The 22,857-nt window shown below is 36.1% G+C and overlaps 2 protein-coding genes across 2 annotated transcripts in view; one reads left to right on the top strand and one right to left on the bottom strand.

Moving 5' to 3' along the window:
* Positions 1–1,848: 1,848 nt before the first annotated feature.
* Positions 1,849–7,705, bottom strand: LOC110457431. Its single transcript, XM_021508720.1, has 9 exons — positions 7,528–7,705; positions 7,073–7,250; positions 6,595–6,689; positions 6,091–6,222; positions 4,892–5,050; positions 4,225–4,343; positions 3,317–3,440; positions 2,902–2,910; positions 1,849–2,648 (listed from the first exon to the last, which is right to left on the bottom strand). Exons 1-9 carry the CDS (start codon positions 7,607–7,609, stop codon positions 2,488–2,490), a joined length of 1,059 nt encoding a protein of 352 aa, XP_021364395.1. The 5' UTR covers positions 7,610–7,705; the 3' UTR covers positions 1,849–2,487.
* A 2,470-nt stretch (positions 7,706–10,175) lies between these two features.
* Positions 10,176–22,857, top strand: part of LOC110457425 (low-density lipoprotein receptor 1-like) — an 18,538-nt gene continuing 5,856 nt past the window's right edge. The window contains exons 1-9 of the mRNA XM_021508707.1: positions 10,176–10,243; positions 11,255–11,314; positions 12,358–12,402; positions 12,690–12,737; positions 12,942–12,992; positions 13,705–13,749; positions 14,382–14,486; positions 16,540–16,983; positions 17,547–17,673. Of these exons, the coding sequence (XP_021364382.1) occupies positions 10,189–10,243; positions 11,255–11,314; positions 12,358–12,402; positions 12,690–12,737; positions 12,942–12,992; positions 13,705–13,749; positions 14,382–14,486; positions 16,540–16,983; positions 17,547–17,673 (980 nt within the window). The 5' untranslated portion in view covers positions 10,176–10,188. The remainder of the gene's footprint in view (positions 10,244–11,254; positions 11,315–12,357; positions 12,403–12,689; positions 12,738–12,941; positions 12,993–13,704; positions 13,750–14,381; positions 14,487–16,539; positions 16,984–17,546; positions 17,674–22,857) is intronic.

Genomic DNA, 22,857 nt, shown 5'->3' with positions numbered 1-22,857 from the left:
TGTCTATATTCATCTCCTTGTTACATTTACATATGAATAGTATATCAACTTCCATCCTCAGTATTTATCTAAGTGTCCGCGTTACCGAATAAAACGAAATGATAGCTGTATGGTGTCAGGTTATTACTTATCGAACTTAACATGTACCTGCCAATTGTGTTGCTCTGACACTTGAATACCGAACATTTTTTTTTTTTAATTTAGAAATCTAGTACACTTCGCCAGCTCTTTAGATGTGTCATTCTTCCAGTGGTATAACGGGATGTAACTGTAGGTGTGCTTTCCGTCCATCTGTATTAAGGCTTCCGACCAAGTCTGTCTGGGGCATACGTCCCATACTATTATATCTATAGTTACCATTTGATATGCAGATAACTACATGTATATCGCAAAATAACAGATCACTGTTCACTTCGGACTGCACGTACGTTTGGTTAATGTCAGATGTGAGCAGATTTTACAACTGTAAAATAAAAACTGTCCATAATTGCAATGTTTACCGGTTGGGGATTATGGATTACAATGGCTGACTGTGGAGATATTAGGAGATACGTCGATCTAGCGCTTAACAAATGCTTACCTTCAGAAGCAGATTCATAACGTACGAGACTTTAAATACGTCGGACAAAAAGGAAGCAAGAATTTTGCGCCGACATAACATGCCCATCAATCCAATAAGACAGTGTTGTTTTCTGATTGATCTAAATTTCAGGTTAAGAGTGTTTTAAGGGTCCAGTTATATTTACTATCGGTTTGTTACAAGTATTTGTTATTACAGGACTGTCAAAATTATTATTGTAAAAGATATTGTTTATCAACATTAAATGATCAACTACTAAATAACGGAAGTGGCATTGACCATAAATAGGTCCAATAGTAATAAAAGAGTTCATTTTCATGGTTTGGACTAACAAATGTAAGCAAACGCACAGTTGTCTCTTGAAACAAATAAACGCTTAACAGAACGATTTTGATTTTCAGATCGTGAACTTTCCCTTTCTTGATAGTAAAACTCTGATCCCCTATGCTAATCTAGGGTAATTACATACCATAGTTGATTCGGTATTCAAGAGCTAGTTCCGAATTTCATGACTTCCGAAATAGATGTCGATTCTTACGGAAGAACTGACAACACAGAGGTTCCAAAGATGCAGATAATTTAAGTTTATTAAGGTTTAAAGTCGTCATCGATCGTAGAGTTGCCTTTGCATGTGTTTTTCTTTTGTGCATTTGTTCATGAAAGAAACTCCTTTGGTAGATTTCTTTGTGCCCGAGGTTTGCCATAACTTGATAGCCACAGTAATTTTTCGTGGTAGTGACACGGTTCATAATATATCATTCTAATCATTTGTTCATTTTAAATTAACGAATACACGTACCTCCTTTTATTTATAAAATTAACTAATTTAAGTGCTGTTTACTTGTTTTTAGCATAAGTTAAGACCAATTTTGGATTTGAACCCTTTTGGCCCCGGGGCATCACTGATGAGTCCTAGAAGAAAGAACCAGTTGTATGTTGAAGCGTTATTCATATATGATATGCTGTATTTATTACCAAATGCTAACGATTTGATAACCTGCGCGTGTCAAACGTTCATCTTGAAACATTTTCTATTTATCATTGACACTTTGTATTCATGTATCGATAATGACACATTGATTTAAATAAAGAAACTTAATATGTCCAACGCTAGATAAACGATACTGCCAAACCATTCCATTTGTCTTTTTTGTTACATCTGTGTATGTATTTCGCAAAGCATATATACACGAACATTGTATATATTGTGTCTTTAGATTACCCGTTCTTCATAAGTCAAAATCATAAGAATAAGTATAGTACTGAAAAGATGCTTTATTAAATATTGAAAAAGACAAAACACACATAATAATTACGATAAATAAATTGTATTATATTTCTCATGTCATATCTAAGGGAAGTTAGATACACTGGGCACAGATTTAAAGACATTGATTGTGAATGATTTGAATATACAAAACTTAAGATTATGAACAGTGATTGTCACGACGCCAATAGTAATTATCCGAGTATGCAGTATTGACTGAAAGGAAGACACTGCAAGAAAGCTTAGGGATTAATTTGGAACCTCAAATAGAGCAGCTCACGAACTAGAAGTTAACCTGTTTTCTGTCTATCATCTCACATTTTGAAACCGATTAATTCAAGTCTAGCTTTGAACTGATTGCTGCAATATTTCATAAAATCATAATTCTTTCAAGGCTCTGAATACAAAAATCAGAAAATGTTTAGTTCACATTAAACAGCGGATAAAAATGGAGGTGCATCCACTTGCTATTTACATAGGGAAGGGTGTTGTTTTCAGTGAATGCGTCTGCCTGTTCTTCTCCTCTCCCTGATTTGGTTGTTATTTACATAGGGAAGGGTGTTGTTTTCAGTGCATGAGTCTGCCTGTTCTTCTCCTCTCCCTGATTCGGTTGTTATTTACATAGGGAAGGGTGTTGTTTTCAGTGAATGAGTCTGCCTGTTCTTCTCCTCTCCCTGATTCGGTTGTATTTGTAAATGCAGACAATGACGGCAACTGTGAGGATCAAACAGATAACTCCCAGCACCACAGCCAGAATGATCAAAGTTGTTTTGATGCTTTCTTCTGTAGCAGGTGCTGTGTCTGTCACGAAACATTTGCACGACATAGACAACAAAATGATATTACATTAAGTATTGTATGATTATTAGATCGTAGCAAGTTACACACGTAAAACTAACAAGAACCTCAGAATAAAAAAAGAAAGAAAAAGAAACATCAATTCATCCAAAACATGACTACTTTTAATGATCAGTTAATATTTATTTTCTATCAATGTTATTTTACAAAGCTGTCGCTGCAATACTATTAGGGAAAGTAATTAATGTATACTTACAACAGCTTGCTAGAAAGAAGAAAATATAACAGTTGAATTTATATATGAAATAGCTCCCTAAAAATGAAACATGAATGAATATAAAAGATGTCTTTTGATACAAAATGCGTTAAGATTTAACTTTATTTTATTCCAAATGTATAATTATATTACAATATTTTTTTATTTAATTGATTCGACTTGTTATTTTTATAAACTTACACAAAAAGTTAATTTGTCATATAAATGAACACTAACACAGAATATCTCGCACTTACACACTAAATTAGAATGTACAGTACATAGATTCCATATTAAGTCTGTATTTCATATACCCAAACACTTAATTACAATGTATTACAATGGAGTTAAATTAGATATCTAAGTCCGTGTTATTACCTATCTATTAAGTAAGTATGTAACGTATAAAACTTACAGGCTTGGTCGTTCTGTAGTGCCGTGATGTAACCACCAGAGGGCGCTATTAGAGGGGTCTGTCCGGACGCACATTCCATAGGGCTGACGCTCACCAGGACATACGTATCGGTGCTGAACAGCACCTGTAGAGAAAGATACTCATTTACTGAGGTATAAATGTAAGTTATATAGCAGTTCCTCTACGAGTGATGGTTGGTACAAGTAATAATGTTTATCTTACCCGAGTTAGAGAATATTCAAACTGTATAAGACGCGAGTTTTATTGAGTGTCTAACATTTTAAAAATTAATATCGAGAGCTAGATAAACAAGATTATCAGCCATCATTTTTTTGGGTATTTTTCTCCGTCAAAGTTAAGATATTATATCTAGAAAAACTAATGTTTCTATTGGAAATACATTGTTCCTGTTTCTGGTAGGGAAAACTATCAAATAGATGGAGGATATCTAACAGTATCTTCAGTAACAATACCAAATGTATTTCACGAAAGAGGCTAATATTTTGAGATCTTTCACGAGTGCGCAGCACGAGATATCAAACTATTAGCCACACTTTTTTAGAATGAATAATTTTCAATATTTCATTGGTAAAAATGTAATACGATGTGACAATGGAAGATGACGTTGCAAAGCTTTGTCACTTTACGTCACCATTAGAAGATTGACTAATGAAATCACGTCCAAGTAATAACATACACTAGTGGGTAACCAGAAATGTTAACCAACATTAAGTAGGTAAATCAAATGATTTGGGAGTGAGGAAACCTGTACTAGTGTTGGGGATAAAAATGATAGGGACACTTGACGATCGAAAAAATTAAAAAAGCAAATACAGATCGATTTCTATGTTTTTAATGTATTGGACAGGTTGTAAAAGATCCGGGGCTAATTCATTGGAGTGACTTACCAGACATGAGAACTGAAAGTACGTGACACCGTCTGGGGTGGAGGGGTCATTGTTATATAGTGTGACGTAGTAGTACCCGCCTGTCGTGACGTCGTTCACACAATACAGAGTCCCGTTCTCTACAGCAACAATAGTATCACAATTACAGTGAAATACCTAAAAGCTGTTAAATGCACACATTGTCTCATCTACACACAAACTGTGAACTTGTTAACGTGACTATTGTATGCGTACTCTTGTAAAACTCATAAAATTGTACTTATTACATTTAATTTTATCTCACTGACTAACTGATTTACTTTACACACATAGATACTATGTCAGAACTTCGACTTGTAACACATATTACAAATGACACCACATGGCTGGAGTAACAAAACATGGCAACATTCTATGACATCATCAAAACATAAAAGCATATCGCTTGATCAAAACAAAATAATACAGGTATGATTTAATTTTCACAAAATATCACTTTCTTATCAAACAATACAATATCAGCGAATCAAGTCTTTAAAAAGTCATAGAGGACATGTCAACATATCAACGCAATATGACAAGATCAGACGACAATCTTGTGTCTTTTTGGTGAGTGTTGGACATGATACTCGTCAGTTTTTATAAGAAAAAGAAATGGGACTAATACAGTTCACCACTAGTTACTTACGTGAGAACATCATGGACTGAGAACAGGTGTCCGTATTAAACGTGAGGGTGCCCGTGTCGGTACAGACGTCCAGGTATGTGCTATTACAGGTCGTGCCTATGTACGTGAACGTACTCTGTAGTACTTCAGGACAGGTTGTCTTATCCTGGGACTCCGAACCTGCATTGAATGATATTTATGTACTTTTCAGCGGCTATTCCAACATAGTTCCTTAGAGTAAGGATATAATGTACGACGCATCAAAACCTGGCGATTATTTAGAAAAAAAATACCACAAAACGGTCAAACGAGAAGTTACCTGAATGTTGTTACCTGCTAGGCTTCTATCACGTCATCGTTAATGTGACGTCAAAATAATAATCATCGCAGGCAAAGTTGATCCAACATTCGGTAAAACTAGAGACCTTCCACAGACAATGATAACGTTAGTATTTAGGAAAATATCACGTAAATAAATATTTTAAATACCAGCCTTTGAAGAGGTTAGGGTATACGTAGTTCAACACTACAGAAATAAAAGAATTACATTTCATTTTTACATACATTGAACAGTAATTTTATAAATTGAGATGATTGACAACATGTAGACGGTAGGTGCTGCTGTGCATATTTGTATTCCTTTTTTTTATAAAAACTTTTATATCAGAGGGAATACCTATATATAATCTTAATACCATTTTGCTTTTAACGAAACTAAAGAAGGGGTGCCAATTTGGGCTTTCTGGTGGCTATCTGGTTATTTTTTGTAAAGATGTGGTTAAGATACTTATAAATACAACTTGGTAAGATTATTGAATGGGTCTAATATGTATTTAGACAGAAAAGATGAACAATTGTTGACATAATTAAGCCAATATATCAACAGATCACAATGAGCCTTTTATCAATTATGTGCTACTTTGTTCAGCCATTTGTTATTACTTGCAGCTTTAGTGTCACACAATAAATAACAATTATAAAGAAACTTTCAAAAATAATATGTAGTTATGTCACAAAGAGGTCGATTGTGATTTTGGGTCACCACTTTTACTACCTCACAACTCGGAAAGGTCTCAAAGCTGACCTTAATTTCATGAAACAAGCTATGTATATACAATGAACTACTTTATCGGTGATAGCTACCAAAAGGCCCTAATTGGAACCCCTCTTTTGTTATTTCTAAATTGGAAACACAACATGAAATGCATGCAGTTTCAAACCTGACAACAAAGCAATGTAGGTTCTCTCCCCGGATGTCGTGTATTCCGTATCATCGCAGACGGCACTGCCTGTCAGTGCTGAATCGGAAGTGGTGACCCGTTCGGTCACACTCGTCGAGACGGTTTGAAGCGCTGAATAATACATATTTATAATACCGCTGTATGAACTTAGACTTATTGGATATTCATCAACTGCGACATATCTGTATATAAATTGTTCACATATGCTGAGGAAAACAACACCTATCATAATTTGCCGTGGTCAGAATGAGAGTTTAGAGTTTAATCAACATTAAATACTGAAACAATAATTGATAAAATGATAGCTAAAACGTTCCAACGTTAAACGAAAACTCAGATTTTTTATGATCGTATAGAGGAGAAATAATCTCTTTACGTAAACTGCCAGGTAAAGATCAGGATTACGTCATATATCCAATATGTTCTTTAAGGTTCAACAGTAATAGAAATCTAATCCAGTGGATTTGGTGCTTGGCTACTTACTTGTGAGGAGGGAATATGTGTACTTAGAAGAGGACTGCTTCCCGATATATAAACACGTGTAGACGTTCTGTGTGGTGTTAAATAGTTCTTCTGACCTAGGAAAATATATTGAACTTAGCTTAATATGTTTCCGCAAATAAAATGTTCGTTTACGCATCAAATATATAATATATTGGTTATTGGTGACGTATATAATCAATCATCTCAGCAATTTGATTAAACTAGCAGTATTCAATCTTGAGGTTTCCATATAAACATATCAACGGGTTTAGTGTGGGCTAAAAGTGAGGCGTTTTCCCATTAGCTGAATATGTAAAAACCATGAGGGTCATTTGACCAAATGCAACCAGCCAAAAAGATAGAATTAAATAACATGATATTTAATGCAATCACTTTGATATTATTCTATCAGACACTCAAATTAATTTCTGAGTTGCCAGGATTAATGCTGTTATGGTATATAAAGTAAGGAACTTACTTCAGTACATAGAAACTATTGTAGGCCTCATGGCAGCCCATTGTATACAGGGTGTTACCGGAAGTTGTCATAGTGGTCTGGAAGTTGCTGATATGGGAACTGTTGGCCGTCCATGTTCCTCTTGAATTCGTAGTCCACGTGTTTTGAAAATCGGTTGGAAACGTGCAAGCTGCTTTTACTGAGGAAAAAAAGACATTGTAACTATTTGTAACAAAACATTTACATTTTATTTTTGCCATCAAACAGTAGACATATAATCAATACATTTACATTTCAATGCTGTGACATTTGGTATTATAATGTCTGACATGTACAATGTATACAACTTGATATACACACTGTGCACAATATCAGTTGCTATACTGTCAATGTCTTAGTCTATTCCTTTAAGTCAATTTGTCTTTCTCGCGTTTAAAAGTATCGATTATGATGGCAATGATAAATGTGTGTTTTACCTTGAAACATGGAGTTGGTGAACATCACTAACAGTCCAAAATACTTGCTAATCCAAAAGGAGTCCGCCATGTTTACGACCATGCTAAACAATTGCACAATGGCACAATGGCTATGAAGGTAAACAGGCGAAAGCTGACACTATTTCTCAATACCGTAATATCGACCATACGTTTTACGTGTGGGGGCTACCTTTAATGATTTTACAGTGAAACTGCAGTCTCTGTGCGAGTGGTACGTTCATTTTTATTTACCTGTCCTTCTTACAGGTATATTCATAACTTAATTCAACGTGTACTGGATTGGCAGGCTGTATAGCATAAAGTAAATTCAATTTACATAGAAAGTCTGCCTTTCATCCCATCTACAAATGTGAACGCTTAATTCTATGTGCTGAATATAATGTTGTGACAAGCAAATAGGTATATCGAAGGTATTGAATATGTGTACCAAGTGTAGTGAGACCGAGGCGGTACCCATAATCACCGGCGCTCTGGTAATGAACGCATTCTGGTCGACACAAAGAACACACGGACAAAGGTTAAAAGGACAAGTGTTTTCACAAAACCCGGAGAGATAAAACCCTGTTTATGTCGTTTTCAGATTTGCATAGGTAGAATGCTATTCCAATGGTTACACAAAGTTAGATCAGAAATTCAAAATTTTATTATATTTAATATTTCTAAATACCACAGTGTCAACATTCAAGGACAAAATATAGCACAGCATCAACACACAGGTACGAAATAAATCACATTGTCACTACACAGGGACAAGGTTACAACAGCGTCAACACACAACGAAAATATAAATAACAATGCCAACTCACATGAAAACAGATACATACTTTAATTTGTCTAGATTGGTCACTACCAAATAACCCTGCCTTTTTTGGTTTTGATATAAGGTCGTGGCATTTTGTATTCCTATGTTGCAGTTTGTCAACACTTTCTAATTGGGACCCTGTCTACACTGGACATCGATGTTGCTTTAGCGGTTTCGCTTTTCAAATCGGTATTTAATATGCACTGTTTATTATTATTTTTTAAATTATCAGCTGTCCTAACAATGTATTGTTGCATACGTAAAACAATCGATTTATTGACATTCATTATTAGCTATTGTAAACTATGGAACACGAAATATTTTCTTCAGTATTTTTATTCTTGCATCAATGTTTAAGGTCAAAGTGTATTAGCTTACGTACACATATTAAAAAGGTTGATACTTAACATAAACATCTCTATATACACAGGAACCTTTATAAACTGACAAGATATGTATGCATACACAAAAATAACGTAATCGTACAACGACGGCATATTTTACTGTAGTAACAGGTAAGAAAACATGCACTCTATAGTCAACACATAGGGATAATAAATACTTAAGCCTTGACACACAGACATAAAGCACATCACTAACACATAACGACAAGATAAAAGACATGAGAAAAGGACAAAGATAGCAGAGCATCAACGCACTAGAACTAAATTATTGCAGCTTACAAAAGGACCAAGTATTCATCAACGTCTAGAAGGCAGGAAAACATGAATTGTAGCAGTATCAGCACAAAGAATGAGTTACAGCGTCAGCACATACGATCAAAGTATTCATCAACGACAAAGAGCAAGGATGCAATTGAGAACAGCATCAACACACAAGGAAAATAAATACAAATCATCAACCTAGCGAGACAAACATAGAAGTTAAATCCGAGACACCGAAATAGAAGGAGAAACATAACTAACCTTACAAATATGGAGGTCGAACCAGATGTTCCCCAATTGAACGCGGTTTTTTTAACTAAGAAAAGAATGTTAGTCAAGTCAGGAGATTGATTAGAAACGTTTCAAGGGAAATTGAAATCCTTCTTGTAGAAATACTACCCAATAACTCATGGGTCAATGGGACGCTTCTGTCAAATATATAATAACTCATACTCTAGATTAGCTGTGACAAATAAACGATATATTTAGGGACAGCATTTCGTCAAGTCGTCAAACAATTTAATAATGAGGCTATTAAAATAAACTGTATGTAAATAGTAATGTATAGAATTGAAAATGGAGTTAAATATTTTTAATTCACAATTTTGAAGTTTAAATGAAATGAAAATAGTCTGAGCAGAGCTGAATTTTCACAAGATGGAAATAGAGTTAAATATTGCTAGTTCACATTTTTGCAATTTAAATGAAATGAAAATAGTCTGAGCAGAGCAGAATGTTCAGAAGACTATATAAATAGAAAAAGGAAGATAAAATACTCCATTAATTTCACTATCAGCATCAAATCAAAGATCACAGACACAACACACCCTGTTATTTGTGTTATAGAGGTACATGTACATGTATAAAACATGAAACCGATTTCAGTATTCTGTACAGGATGTTATGGTTGTTGAATAAAATGTTATAAGTAAGCGATTGACTTTTCTGAGCTTTTATTTCCATCTACGTTGGATTTGTATGCATATATGTATCCATTTTCTAATAGGAACAGGGGATTGCATGTTTTGATAATAGAGTAAGTTTGTAAATTATAATTGGTGCTATATATAATGTTGTATATTTACATTTACATAAGTAGACAGTTAGTTAGAGTGCTCGTACTGATAGACATGACCAGAGATAAGACTTGGTGACCTTACGTGTTGCCCTTTCATGGCTGGTGACATCATGTTGATCGGACTATCCGCCCTTGTACTAACCTTGGCTGGTACGTAAAACATTTTTTTTATGTTTTAACATTTTGACAATTTCAAATACGTTATCTATATTTTATAGTCTGTATTTACATTATGGATGGCGCTGTTCCCGTTATGTCACGTGGCAGGTATAACATTGAAAGATTATTGAACTTAACTTGATACACGTAATATATTAAAAATATAAACTAAGTGATACGTAAGTATGCCATTTAAAACACAGCGTTCGTATACATCAGTCAAATGTATTACATTATACGTAAAACCATGTAAGAAAAGGTTATTTAAGGAATGATTTTTATTTTTTCAACATTTATGAGGTCATAACAACAATGGGTTTTTGGACATGTTTTACATGAATCGCTAACGCAATTCATTCAATATGTCCATAAACCCATTGTTGTTATGCCCTCATAAATGTTGAAAAAATAAATATCATTCCTTATATTTACATTGACGAATCCTTTCAGTGGATCGATATAACAACGAATAAAACAAATAAACAGGGTTTGTTCCTGCTTATACACGGGTACAACGCAGTGGCGAGAACAGTGTTTTTTCGCGGGGAAATGTGACACTATCGTGAGAGATCTTAGCAACCGTCAACAACAATAACACAACAAAATGTAGTACCATATTCAATGTTTATTTGTAGCACAGGACACGTGAACACGTGGATATTTCACAAAGCACAGTTCAATAATATTTTAAGATGTAAGAATTAAGCATCTAGGTCGGTCGTTACGAGTGAGTAGTTTTTGTAGTGTATACTACGCAGTGTGATCAGGTTACTATCAGTTCCCACGTGCTGAGATTCTATGAACACCTGTGTTATGCATTTATGAATGTTTTTTTGTCAATGGGTCTAAGCATACAGAATGTAAATATTACATAATGATATGTATACGTTATAGTCGAACTGTCCAACCACCTCTGTGGATAACATCAACACGTGTCCGCAATGTACGTAGATACTTTATATGGCGATCTTACATGCTAAGCACAGTCGTTTGTTTTTACAGTTGTCTCTGATGGACATCGAAGGAGGTTTCTGTTCGGACCACAGGGTGGGACAACTCTTGGTAGGTTATGTTGTACATGAAGTCGTGTTCGTTTTTTTATATTATTTATGCGAGATAACCTTGTTATTGTATTAATGTATCCTAAAAAAAAAACACATACAAAAAAAACCCAAAAAAACCTCATATCTTCATTTGTAATCCAATATGATCAGAATGCCTGAATATTAAAGATAACGATTTCACCACTTTCAAACGAGATCTTACTTTCTAAATAGACCTCTTATCTGAATTTTATCAATATTTTAGATTATGCTATATTAGCGTATAACTATGTTAATTTTATTGTTTTGTTATATTAGCATGTATGTAATTTAGGCACATGCCATTTAATTGATGAAATACGTTTGCATGAAACTGTATGCAATCTGTGATACTCTTGATAAGATAACTGTGATATAATCTTATATATGTCGATTGCACCAATATACATGTAACTTTTAACTAGCACATGCATTTTTTTAGCAAGATAACCATGTTTATTTATATATCGATTGGGTAAATATGTTATTTTATCTAACACATGTATTTTACCAACAAGAGGAGTATGTGGACGATTAATCTTTGGCTAAACATGTATTTTATCCTCAATAAATTAAGGTCATTATTATTTTTATTATTACAATAATGTATTATGTTTTGTCTGCAATGTTAAATAATTTATGTCGAAACTATTTTTATTATACATTTCACATTTCATAAAAATCCACGGCGTCGCAAATGTACTTCTCTGATATCAAAGTCGAGCATGAAGAGATATTGACCAAAATCTGTTAGCAGTATGTGGTTATGCTCACGTGATCTGAAGGATGTTCGTATTGACTGTGACTTAACCAATGATAACACGGAATTTTTCGTATTCGAATTATGTTTCTTTTAAAAACCAAGATCATCACCATTTTAACATTTTATGCATAAAGCTTATTTTGACATCTTGCTGACCATTATATCCAACAGGTTTTTAATGGGTTATAAAAAAAATGCGACTTAATCAATATATCAGGGCGAAAGTCAAGGTTAATCCATCAATATTTTTCTTCTTGCAGAGAGTGTTTTGCCTGACGAGTGTAGTTATCTGTCAGAGTTCGAAGGTAAAATGTTTTCAGCTACAATGATTATCATCAATATATAGTATACATACCATACACTGGTCCTGTTAATGTGGTAGATTATTGTAACTTAAAAATCAAAATATCACATGTAACCAACCTGTAACAAAGTGGAACAGAAAACAATTCAAGATAAAAAAACGCATTTGGCTTAACGTTAGAGTCACAGAACTGACGCGTGTACATACTCTTTTGATAGTGACGCTAGTATTTTGAGGTTGCTTAGGGTATAATGCTGATGGATATAATGTGTTTTGGTTTGATTTCAGATGTTCTTTCTATAACAAACAAGTGGATAAAGGATGGAGAATATTTATGTGAGTATATTGTAATTCCATACACATACACAGTCCAAACGGATGTTTACCGTTATGTATCTCTTTACATATATTATTACGACAAGCAACCCGCACTGATCATGATGTTAGCAAAGGGTTTAATAGTGTGTATCAGTGCGGTTTTACGTGAAATATTAAGGTTAACACCCAAGTGTAAATAACTCTACTGTTTCTGTTTTATAGATTCCGAACTACTGCGGATTCGGATTAGAGAACTGCGCCACGTGTCTCTCGGTACGTCCGTATAGAGGTCATTACAACACAGTCATGTCCATTCCAGTCTCAACTTACATCTGTACATTTAATTAAAACTTACACTAATAAACTTGGCCTGGTAAAATCCTATATATATAATACAAACTTGTGAGCGTAAAATACATAGCTTATTTTGTTTATGATTGTTTTCTTTCTGAGTACCAGAGTGCCATAGTATTGCATGTGAATCGAACCAATATTCGGATTTTTCCGAAAACGTCGTCTTTGTTTGGCAAATAAAATAAATGTTGTTCAAAAGCTTGAAACTTTTCTACTCTAAAGAGTTGTGTATCAATGACAGCTTTACGTTACGTTTTTGTGATGATATAAGTGACCATGGAACTAGCGTTTCATATTTACCCTGTAAATATCCAACTAACAGTCACACCGATTATGAATATTATATAATTTGGGATATTTTCTACAAATCAATAACAAATCATGCAATTCAAAACTGTGGATCTGTCAGTATGAATAATTTGTATTCAACGATACAAGAATAACAGTTTAGGTCGATTGCAGAAGTACATGAGTGACACCATGTCATAACAATGGTATTGTAAATATTAACTTTCATACCTGTTGATGCCAGCTAAAGGTAATTCATTATGTATGTACTTGACCTCAGTATAAACTTATTATGCTCAGTGAGAAAGAAAATCATCAGGGTTGTTTCAATTATATAATACAGATAATGTTGAAAACGGATACAGATACCTACTCGAACATTGGAAAGGTAAGACTGGCATTTCATATCTATATACTGTTATTGTTCATGCTCTATAAATGAAAGTAATTGAAACGGTTGTTTTCATTAAATAACATATCGATAATTGATTTGGAATCTATGTAATGAAAATAATTTTCTTTAAAGTGAAAACTACAATATAATACAAATACAGGGATACTAGCAATATTATTGTGTATACAATGTATATAATAGGTGACACTTCGCCTTGTCATGGATTTTCTCCCCTTTTCATATTACGCTTCTTCAGGTCCTATTGTCATATGCTACGTATTCAACTTATTACACATAAATGTGGAAAGTACAAACCTTTTACAATTAACTGAATACACACCACTGTTGTCACGACCTACATATACCGGACTGGACAGGATAACATGTATCCCACGCGTTTGTTTGGTCTTGGAAGTGTCATTGACAGCTACCACATGTATCCCACGCGTTTGTTTGGTCTTGGAAGTGTCATTGACAGCTACCACATGCACCTTTGTAACCATATTTCTATATCAGGTATACATGTACCATCTAATACAAAAAAACCTCAGGAAAACATGATATATGTATGTATCTACGTAAATGTTATTCTGAAAAAAGCTGTAATAAAAGTATTTTAACAACAGGTAACAAGTCCACAGAATTCCATGAGGCTATATTGAGCGTCGAATACACCAACCAGTATCACCATAGTGTGTGTCTGAACATGCTGGAGTACCTCATCAACACATGTAAGTCACATGCCTTTTACTTATCTCAAAACATATCCAACAATATACGTTAGATGACACCATTTATTCCAACATCCTCACTGGCTGAATCATGTTTGGGTAGAGGTCCCTGGTTTGTGAAATTGAGTCGGTGTTACTATTTTGAGAAACATGTTCTCTTCATGACGTCACTTCAATTGTAATGAAACAATGCTATCTGCCAAATGCTTTTCTTTTTCCCTTACGAACTGCTTACGCTCGTTTTTTAAATGATAACAAATTCGTTTTTCACATTATAACATGCTAGGATAATTCAACTTTTTTTTTCAGTGAATATATTGTTATACGAACCTGAAAAAGCAGTATCAACCCCAATTCCGTTTCGGTTAATATCGCCTTTTCCGGTTACTTCACTGTAATTCACATAAACATCACACATATGTATTTCGCCACTGAAAATAAAACGTTTCTGAAGATTTAAACTTTTATTTCGAATACATTTACCCTATTTGTGAAATGAAGTTTTCGCGATTCTACATCACATACATGTACCTTATTTTACACAGCTCAATGCGTAATTGTAAATGTTAAAAAAATATACCTTGGTATATATTTGTACCGTATCAGGCGAGACAACTCAAGCAAAAAAGGTAAATTGAAATCGCCATCTTCTCCATTTTAAAATGACGTTATAAATATTCGATAACGCGGATTTCTGTGTATAATTGTCATTGAATTGAACCCTAGTTAAACACTGGAGAACTATATGTTTTTACACCAATAATAAATAGGAAAGTAATAAATAGGAAAGTAATAAATTGGAAAAAATGCACTTTGATAAGCTACAGGATTTGTTTTAGTACCACCTGGAGATAGGAAAATGTCAATGTTTACAGGAGCTATGGATTACGTTTTGGCTTCACATTTTAGTACTTGTTATATATGTGAAGCAGTTACATATAGAAGTTGTTAAACAATAGATATTTGTAATCACAGCCACAAGAAATATTTGTTTCAAAGCAGTTACACTAAAGAGATATAGATAAATTTGCGTTTTAAAGCAAATTTAGAGAGGAAAAATGTGTATTTCACATCCATTGTTTAAAGGAGAAATGTTTATTTTACCGCAATTAAAAAAAAAAAATCTGGTTAAGGTCAATGAAAAACAGGAGACAGGAGGAGTGTAGGTTTAACGTCAATAGAAAATAATAGAAATATCTTTTTTTTACACAAACTATAGAAAAAATAACTATTTCTCTTATATCCGGTCATGTAAGATAACGCTGGCCATGCAGGATAGCCATGCTTGCTGAGTCTTTCTCCAACACCTGACAGATTTATCTCCCGTTTTGCCGGTGCTAGATTTATCTGTCTCCGCCCTAGGGTTGAGACGGGGGGATTCCCCTATTCATAACAATGGCATGACGTCACTTCAACAATACAATGACGTCACGTCAACAATCCATCAACAAATTGCCTGTATGTGTTTTGGGTCCATGTTTACCTTTATTTCACATTAAAATACTGTTAGATATGGGAGAAAAATAATCAATCGCTACTGGTTGTGTAAGATAGAGAAATCTCAACCCTCGGACTAAGATTTTTTTGTCCAGAACTCGGCAAGCCTCGTTCTGGACAAAAAATCTTAGTCCTCGGGTTGAGATTTCTCTATCTTACACAACCAGTAGCGATATATTCTATTAATCTTACATGGGCGTGACGTCACAAAGGCTCAACAATGACGTGACCCTCGGGTGGAATTTCCCTACCCTGCACCACTTGACATGAAATAGTCTTATAGTGTTTCATACCATGTACATTCCTCATATACAAGTTGAAAGAGTTAAGAGAAATGTAGGTATTACAGCAGGTATGGATAGAGATAGAAGAAATGTTTGTTTCATCGAGCAATTGTCAAAAAGTTGTTCTGTGACATTAATGGACAATAGGTATTAACAGTAGAAAGGACATTTCTTTTTTAATTTATTATGTCTTATTTAATCTTGATTAAATGGGGTTGAATATTATTCACATAATTTGATCATCTTTTGTGAGATTCTAACTCGTGTTGTAGTTCTGAAACATCACCAGGGTAATGTGTGTGCACAGTATCTTCGGCTGCCAAGAAATGAGCTCGGACCAGACCCTGTGCAATGTTCCCCAGTTCAAGTAGCAATCACCACAAAATTACCACTGACTACCCAAGTGTTAACCACTACAACTCAAAAACCAACAACTACAAAAATAATACCTACAACAACTATCCAACAACCAACAACAACAGCCCATACACCAACAACGACTACCCCGAAACCAACAACGACTTCCCCGAAACCAATGACAACACAAAAACCAACAACGACTACGCCGAAATCAATGACAACACAAAAACCAATAACGACTTCCCCGAAACCAATAACGACTACCCCGAAACCTATGACAACACAAGCACCAACAACGGCGTCAACATTAACGACGCGACAGACTACAATACCGACAACACCAAACCCGCATTTGTGTAAGTAAGATTTGTTTCATACCGTAAAAAAACAGGGTATTTTTGCAAGTGGTGTTTGTTTTTTAAACAAAAAGGAACCATAGTTGAAAAATTCGTGTATATTGTTTAGCGGTTTAACGTTTTTAAGGAAAGTGATTGGAAACCTGCTTATACGTCTTAAATATCAAGGTTTCGTTCGAATATTTTATACCTATATGCATCCTCTATAACACACATATAATACCTTGTAACATGCTAGCTAGACCAAATTCTGCCACTGTTTACATAAAATACATGTATTATTTTTAAAATAACATATCTGCTAAAGCCAGCAGTTTTAAATGTGTTTTGCACATTTTTGTCAGCATCGTTCTTCATTTGCTGCGTGTCCATGTGTGTACGACCCTTAACACCAACGATGAGTACTCCAGCATAGTCAAAACGGCCATATAGTTCAGTAAAATGTCGTGTTTTATTGGCTTTCTATGTCGATTTCTAATGGAGTTTTCTTACTTTTGATACATTGTGATATATACACATATGTTTATAACTCTTTTACACTTATTTGTCTCTTTCTTGTCAAGCTTGCGCAGTTTGTAACAACACGGACTGTAAAAACGACGAATCTGATTTGCAATACTGTACAAGCCTGAGCGATTATTGTCTTGTCAGCATCATGGATGATGTTGACTCAAGAAAGATTGTCCGCAGGTAAAGGAAAAGTAACTCTATGTTTGTGTAAATTTAACTCCAGGTTTAAAAAAACAAACGAAACATAACTTATATATGAAGATATATTTGTTATAATTAAGGTTCATAAGTAGATGGTCAAATAATAGCTGCCGTACTATGGTCGTTTATGAGAGTAAACCGCGGGGACTATGGTTGTTTAGGACAGTAAACCGCGGGGACTTATAATGGTTGTTTATGTCAGTGAACCGTGGGTACTATGGTTGCTTATGACAGTAAACCGTGGGGACTATGGTTGTTTATGTCAGTAAACCGTTGGGACTATGGTTGTTTATGTAAGTAAACCGTGGGGACTACGGTTGTTTATGTCAGTAAACTGTTGGGACTATGGTTGTTTATGTCAGTAAAACGCGGGGACTATGGTTGTTTAGGACAGTAAACCGAGGGGACTTATAATGGTTGTTTATGTCAGTGAACCGTGGGTACTATGGTTGCTTATGACAGTAAAACGTGGGGACTATGGTTGTTTATGTCAGTAAACCGGGGGGACTACGGTTGTTTATGGCAGTAAACCGTTGGGATTATGGTTGTTTATGTTAGTAAACCGTGGGGACTACGGTTGTTTATGTCGGTAAACCGTTGGGACTATGGGTGTTTATGTCAGTAAACCGTGGGGACTATGGTTGTTTATTTCAGTAAACCGTGGGGACTATGGTTGTTTATATCAGTAAACCGTAGGGACTATGGTTGTTTATTTCGGTAAACCGTTGGGACTATGGTTGTTTATGTCAGTAAACCGGGGGGACTACGGTTGTTTATGGCAGTAAACCGTTGGGACTATGGTTGTTTATGTCATTAAACCGTGGGGACTACGGTTGTTTATGTCGGTAAACCGTTGGGACTATGGGTGTTTATGTCAGTAAACCGTGGGGACTATGGTTGTTTATTTCAGTAAACCGTGGGGACTATGGTTGTTTATATCAGTAAACCGTAGGGACTATGGTTGTTTATTTCGGTAAACCGTTGGGACTATGGTTGTTTATGTAAGTAAACCGTGGGGACTACGGTTGTTTATGTCGGTAAACCGTTGGGACTATGGGTGTTTATGTCAGTAAACCGTGGGGACTATTGTTGTTAATGTCAGTAAACAGTGATGACTATGGGGTTGTTTATGTCAGTAAACCGTGGGGACTATTGTTGTTAATGTCAGTAAACAGTGATGACTATGGTTGTTTTGGACAGTAAACCGCGGGGACTATGGTTTCTATTTCTTCCCCAGTGGTTTATGGCAGTAAACCGTTGGGACTATGGTTGTTTATGTCATTAAACCGTGGGGACTACGGTTGTTTATGTCAGTAAACCGCGGGGACTATTGTTGTTTATGACAGTAAACCGCAGGGACTATTGTTGTTTATGGCAGTAAACCGTTGGGACTATGGTTGTTTATGTCATTAAACCGTGGGGACTACGGTTGTTTATGTCAGTAAACCGTGGGGACTATTGTTGTTAATGTCAGTAAACAGTGATGACTATGGTTGTTTTGGACAGTAAACCGCGGGGACTATGGTTTCTATTTCTTCCCCAGTGGTTTATGGCAGTAAACCGTTGGGACTATGGTTGTTTATCTCAGTAAACCGTTGGGACTATGGTTGTTTATGTCATTAAACCGTGGGGACTACGGTTGTTTATGTCAGTAAACCGCGGGAACTATTGTTGTTTATGACAGTAAACCGCGGGGACTATGGTTGTTTATGTCAGTAAACCGTGGGGACTACGGTTGTTTATGGCAGTAAACCGTTGGGATTATGGTTGTTTATGTCAGTAAACCGTGGGGACTACGGTTGTTTATGTCAGTAAACCGCGGGGACTATTGTTGTTTATGACAGTAAACCGCGGGGACTATTGTTGTTTATGACAGTAAACCGCAGGGACTATTGTTGTTTATGTCAGTAAACCGTGGGGACTTTGGTTGTTTATGACAGTAAACCGTGGGGACTATGGTTGTTTATGTCAGGAAACCGTGGGGACTTTGGTTGGTTATGACAGTAAACCGTGGGGACTATGGTTGTTTATGACAGTAAACCGCGAGGCTATGGTTGTTTATGTCAGTAAACCGTGGGGACTATGGTTGTTTATGTTAGTAAACCGCAGGGACTTTTGTTGTTTATGAGAGTAAACCGTGGGGACTATGGTTGTTTATGACAGTAAGCCGCGGGGACTATTGTTGTTTTTGTCAGTAAACCGCGGGGACTATTGTTGTTTATGAGAGTAAACCGTGGGGACAATGGTTGTTTATGGCAGTAAACCGCGGGGAGTATTGTTGTTTATGACAGTAAACCGTGGGGACTATGGTTGTTTATGACAGTAAGCCGCGGGGACTATTGTTATTTATGTCAGTAAACCGCGGGGACTTTTTTTGTTTATGATAGTAAACCGTGGGGACTATGGTTGTTAATGACAGTAAACCGCGGGGACTATTGTTGTTTATTAGAGTAAACCGCAGGGACTTTGGTTGTTTATGACAGTAAACCGTGGGGACTATGATTGTTTATGTCAGTAAACCGTGGGGACTATTGTTGTTAATGTCAGTAAACAGTGATGACTATGGTTGTTTTGGACAGTAAACCGCGGGGACTATGGTTTCTATGTCAGTAAACCGTGGGGACTATGGTTGTTGTTGTCAGTAAACCGTGGGGACTATGGTTGTTTATGACAGTTAACCGCGAGGCTATGGTCGTTGATGTCAGTAAACCGCGGAACTATGGTTGTTTATGTCAGTTAACCGCGGGGACCATGTTGTTGATGTCAGTAAACCGCGGGGACTATGATTGTTTATGTCAGTAAACCGCGGGGACTATGGTTGTTTATGTCAGTAAACCTTGGGGACTATGGTTGTTTATGTCAGTAAACAGTGATGACTTTGGTTGTTTATGTCAGTAAACAGTGATGACTTTGGTTGTTTATGAGAGTAAACCATGGGGACTTTGGTCGTTTATGACAGTAAACCGCGGGGACTATGGTCGTTTATGACAGTAAACCGCGGGGACTATGGTTGTTTATGTCAGTGAACCGTGAGGACTATGGTTGTTTATGTCAGTAAACCACGGGGACAATGGTTGTCAATGACAGTAATCCACGAGGCTATGGTTTTTTATGACAGTAAACCACGGGGACTATGGTTGTTTATGTCAGAAAACCGCGGGGACTATGGTTGTTTATGACAGTAAACAGTGATGACTATGGTTGTTTATGAGAGTAAACAGCGGGGACTATGGTTGTTTATGACAGTAAACCTTGGGAATTATGGTTGTTTATGTCAGTGAACCGTTGTTTATGTCAGTAAACCGCGGGGACTATTGTTGTTTATATGGTTGTTTATGTCAGTAATCAGTGGGGACTACGGTTGTTTATGTCAGTAAACCGCGGGGCCTATGGTTGTTTATGACAGTAAACCGAGGGGACTATTGTTGTTTATGAGAGTAAACCGTGTTGATTATGGTTGTTTATGTCAGTAAACCGTGGGGCCAATAGTTGTTTATGTCAGTAAACCGTGGGGACTATTGTTGTTAATGTCAGTAAACAGTGATGACTTTGGTTGTTTATGAGAGCAAACCATGGGGACTATGGTCGTTTATGACAGTAAACCGCGGGGACTATGATTGTTTATGTCAGTAAACCGCGGGGACTATGATTGTTTATGTCAGTAAACCGCGGGGCCTATGGTTGTTTATGACAGTAAACCGCGGGGACGTTTATGTTAGTAAACCGCAGGGACTTTTGTTGTTTATGAGAGTAAACCGTGTTGATTCTGGTTGTTTATGTCAGTAAACATTATGGTTGTTTATGTCAGTAAACAACCGTGGGGACTACGGTTGTTTATGTCAGTAAACCTTGGGGACTATGGTTGTTTATGTCAGTAAACAATGATGACTTTGGTTGTTTATGTCAGTAAACAGTGATGACTTTGGTTGTTTATGAGAGTAAACCATGGGGACTATGGTCGTTTATGACAGTAAACCGCGGGGACTATGGTCGTTTATGACAGTAAACCGCGGGGACTATGGTTGTTTATGTCAGTGAACCGTGGGGACTATGGTTGTTTATGTCAGTAAACCACGGGGACTATGGTTGTCAATGACAGTAAACCACGAGGCTATGGTTTTTTATGACAGTAAACCGCGGGGACTATGGTTGTTTATGTCAGAAAACCGCGGGGACTATGGTTGTTTATGACAGTAAACAGTGATGACTATGGTTGTTTAGGACAGTAAACCGCGGGGACTATGGTTGTTTATGAGAGTAAACCGCGGGGACTATGGTTGTTTATGACAGTAAACCTTGGGGATTATGGTTGTTTATGTCAGTGAACCGTGGGGACTTTGGTTGATTATGACAGTAAACCATGTTGATTATGGTTGTTTATGTCAGTAAACCGTGGGGACTATGGCTGTTTATGACAGTAAACCGCGGGGACTATTGTTGTTTATGAGAGGAAACCCTGGGTAAAACGCGGGGACTATGGTTGTTTATGACAGTAAACAGTGATGACTATGGTTGTTTAGGACAGTAAACCGCGGTGACTATGGTTGTTTATGAGAGTAAACCGCGGGCACTATGGTTGTTTATGACAGTAAACCTTGGGGATTATGGTTGTTTATGTCAGTGAACCGTGGGGACTTTGGTTGATTATGACAGTAAACCATGTTGATTATGGTTGTTTATGACAGTAAACCGCGGGGACTATTGTTGTTTATGTCAGTAAACAGTAATATTTACATTTGGAGTGGCAAAGCCCTTCTACATGTATATTACTACTAAAGTACTGCCAATAGCAGCTTCATCTTATGAGAGTATAACTGAAGTTGGTCTTTGCACCTCCGAGCGACTTAACAGTGTCGCTACCGAACTTATCGGTATCTTCTGCTTTGATCCCTAACACCAGCTGCCTGTCTCAAGTGTCTGTGAGATCAACAAACAATTTTACGCCTGGATTTTTCACCAATTCAACCTTCTCCGGTTGCACGATCAACATCAACAACATACCGGACTGCAAATATAACTCTGACCTGATTACTGCGGGCTTCCGTTGAGTGCGTGCGCCGGATATAGGTCGCAATAAAATCGGAAAATGTTTTACGACACTTGATTAGTTACTTACAAAATGTCATTTGTTACTATTTATGAATCGAGAATATGATATATATA

This window comes from Mizuhopecten yessoensis, unplaced genomic scaffold (genome assembly GCF_002113885.1).
Source record: "Mizuhopecten yessoensis strain PY_sf001 unplaced genomic scaffold, ASM211388v2 scaffold1147, whole genome shotgun sequence".
Classification (NCBI taxonomy): domain Eukaryota; kingdom Metazoa; phylum Mollusca; class Bivalvia; order Pectinida; family Pectinidae; genus Mizuhopecten; species Mizuhopecten yessoensis.
This window is presented reverse-complemented; position numbering and strand designations above follow the sequence as displayed.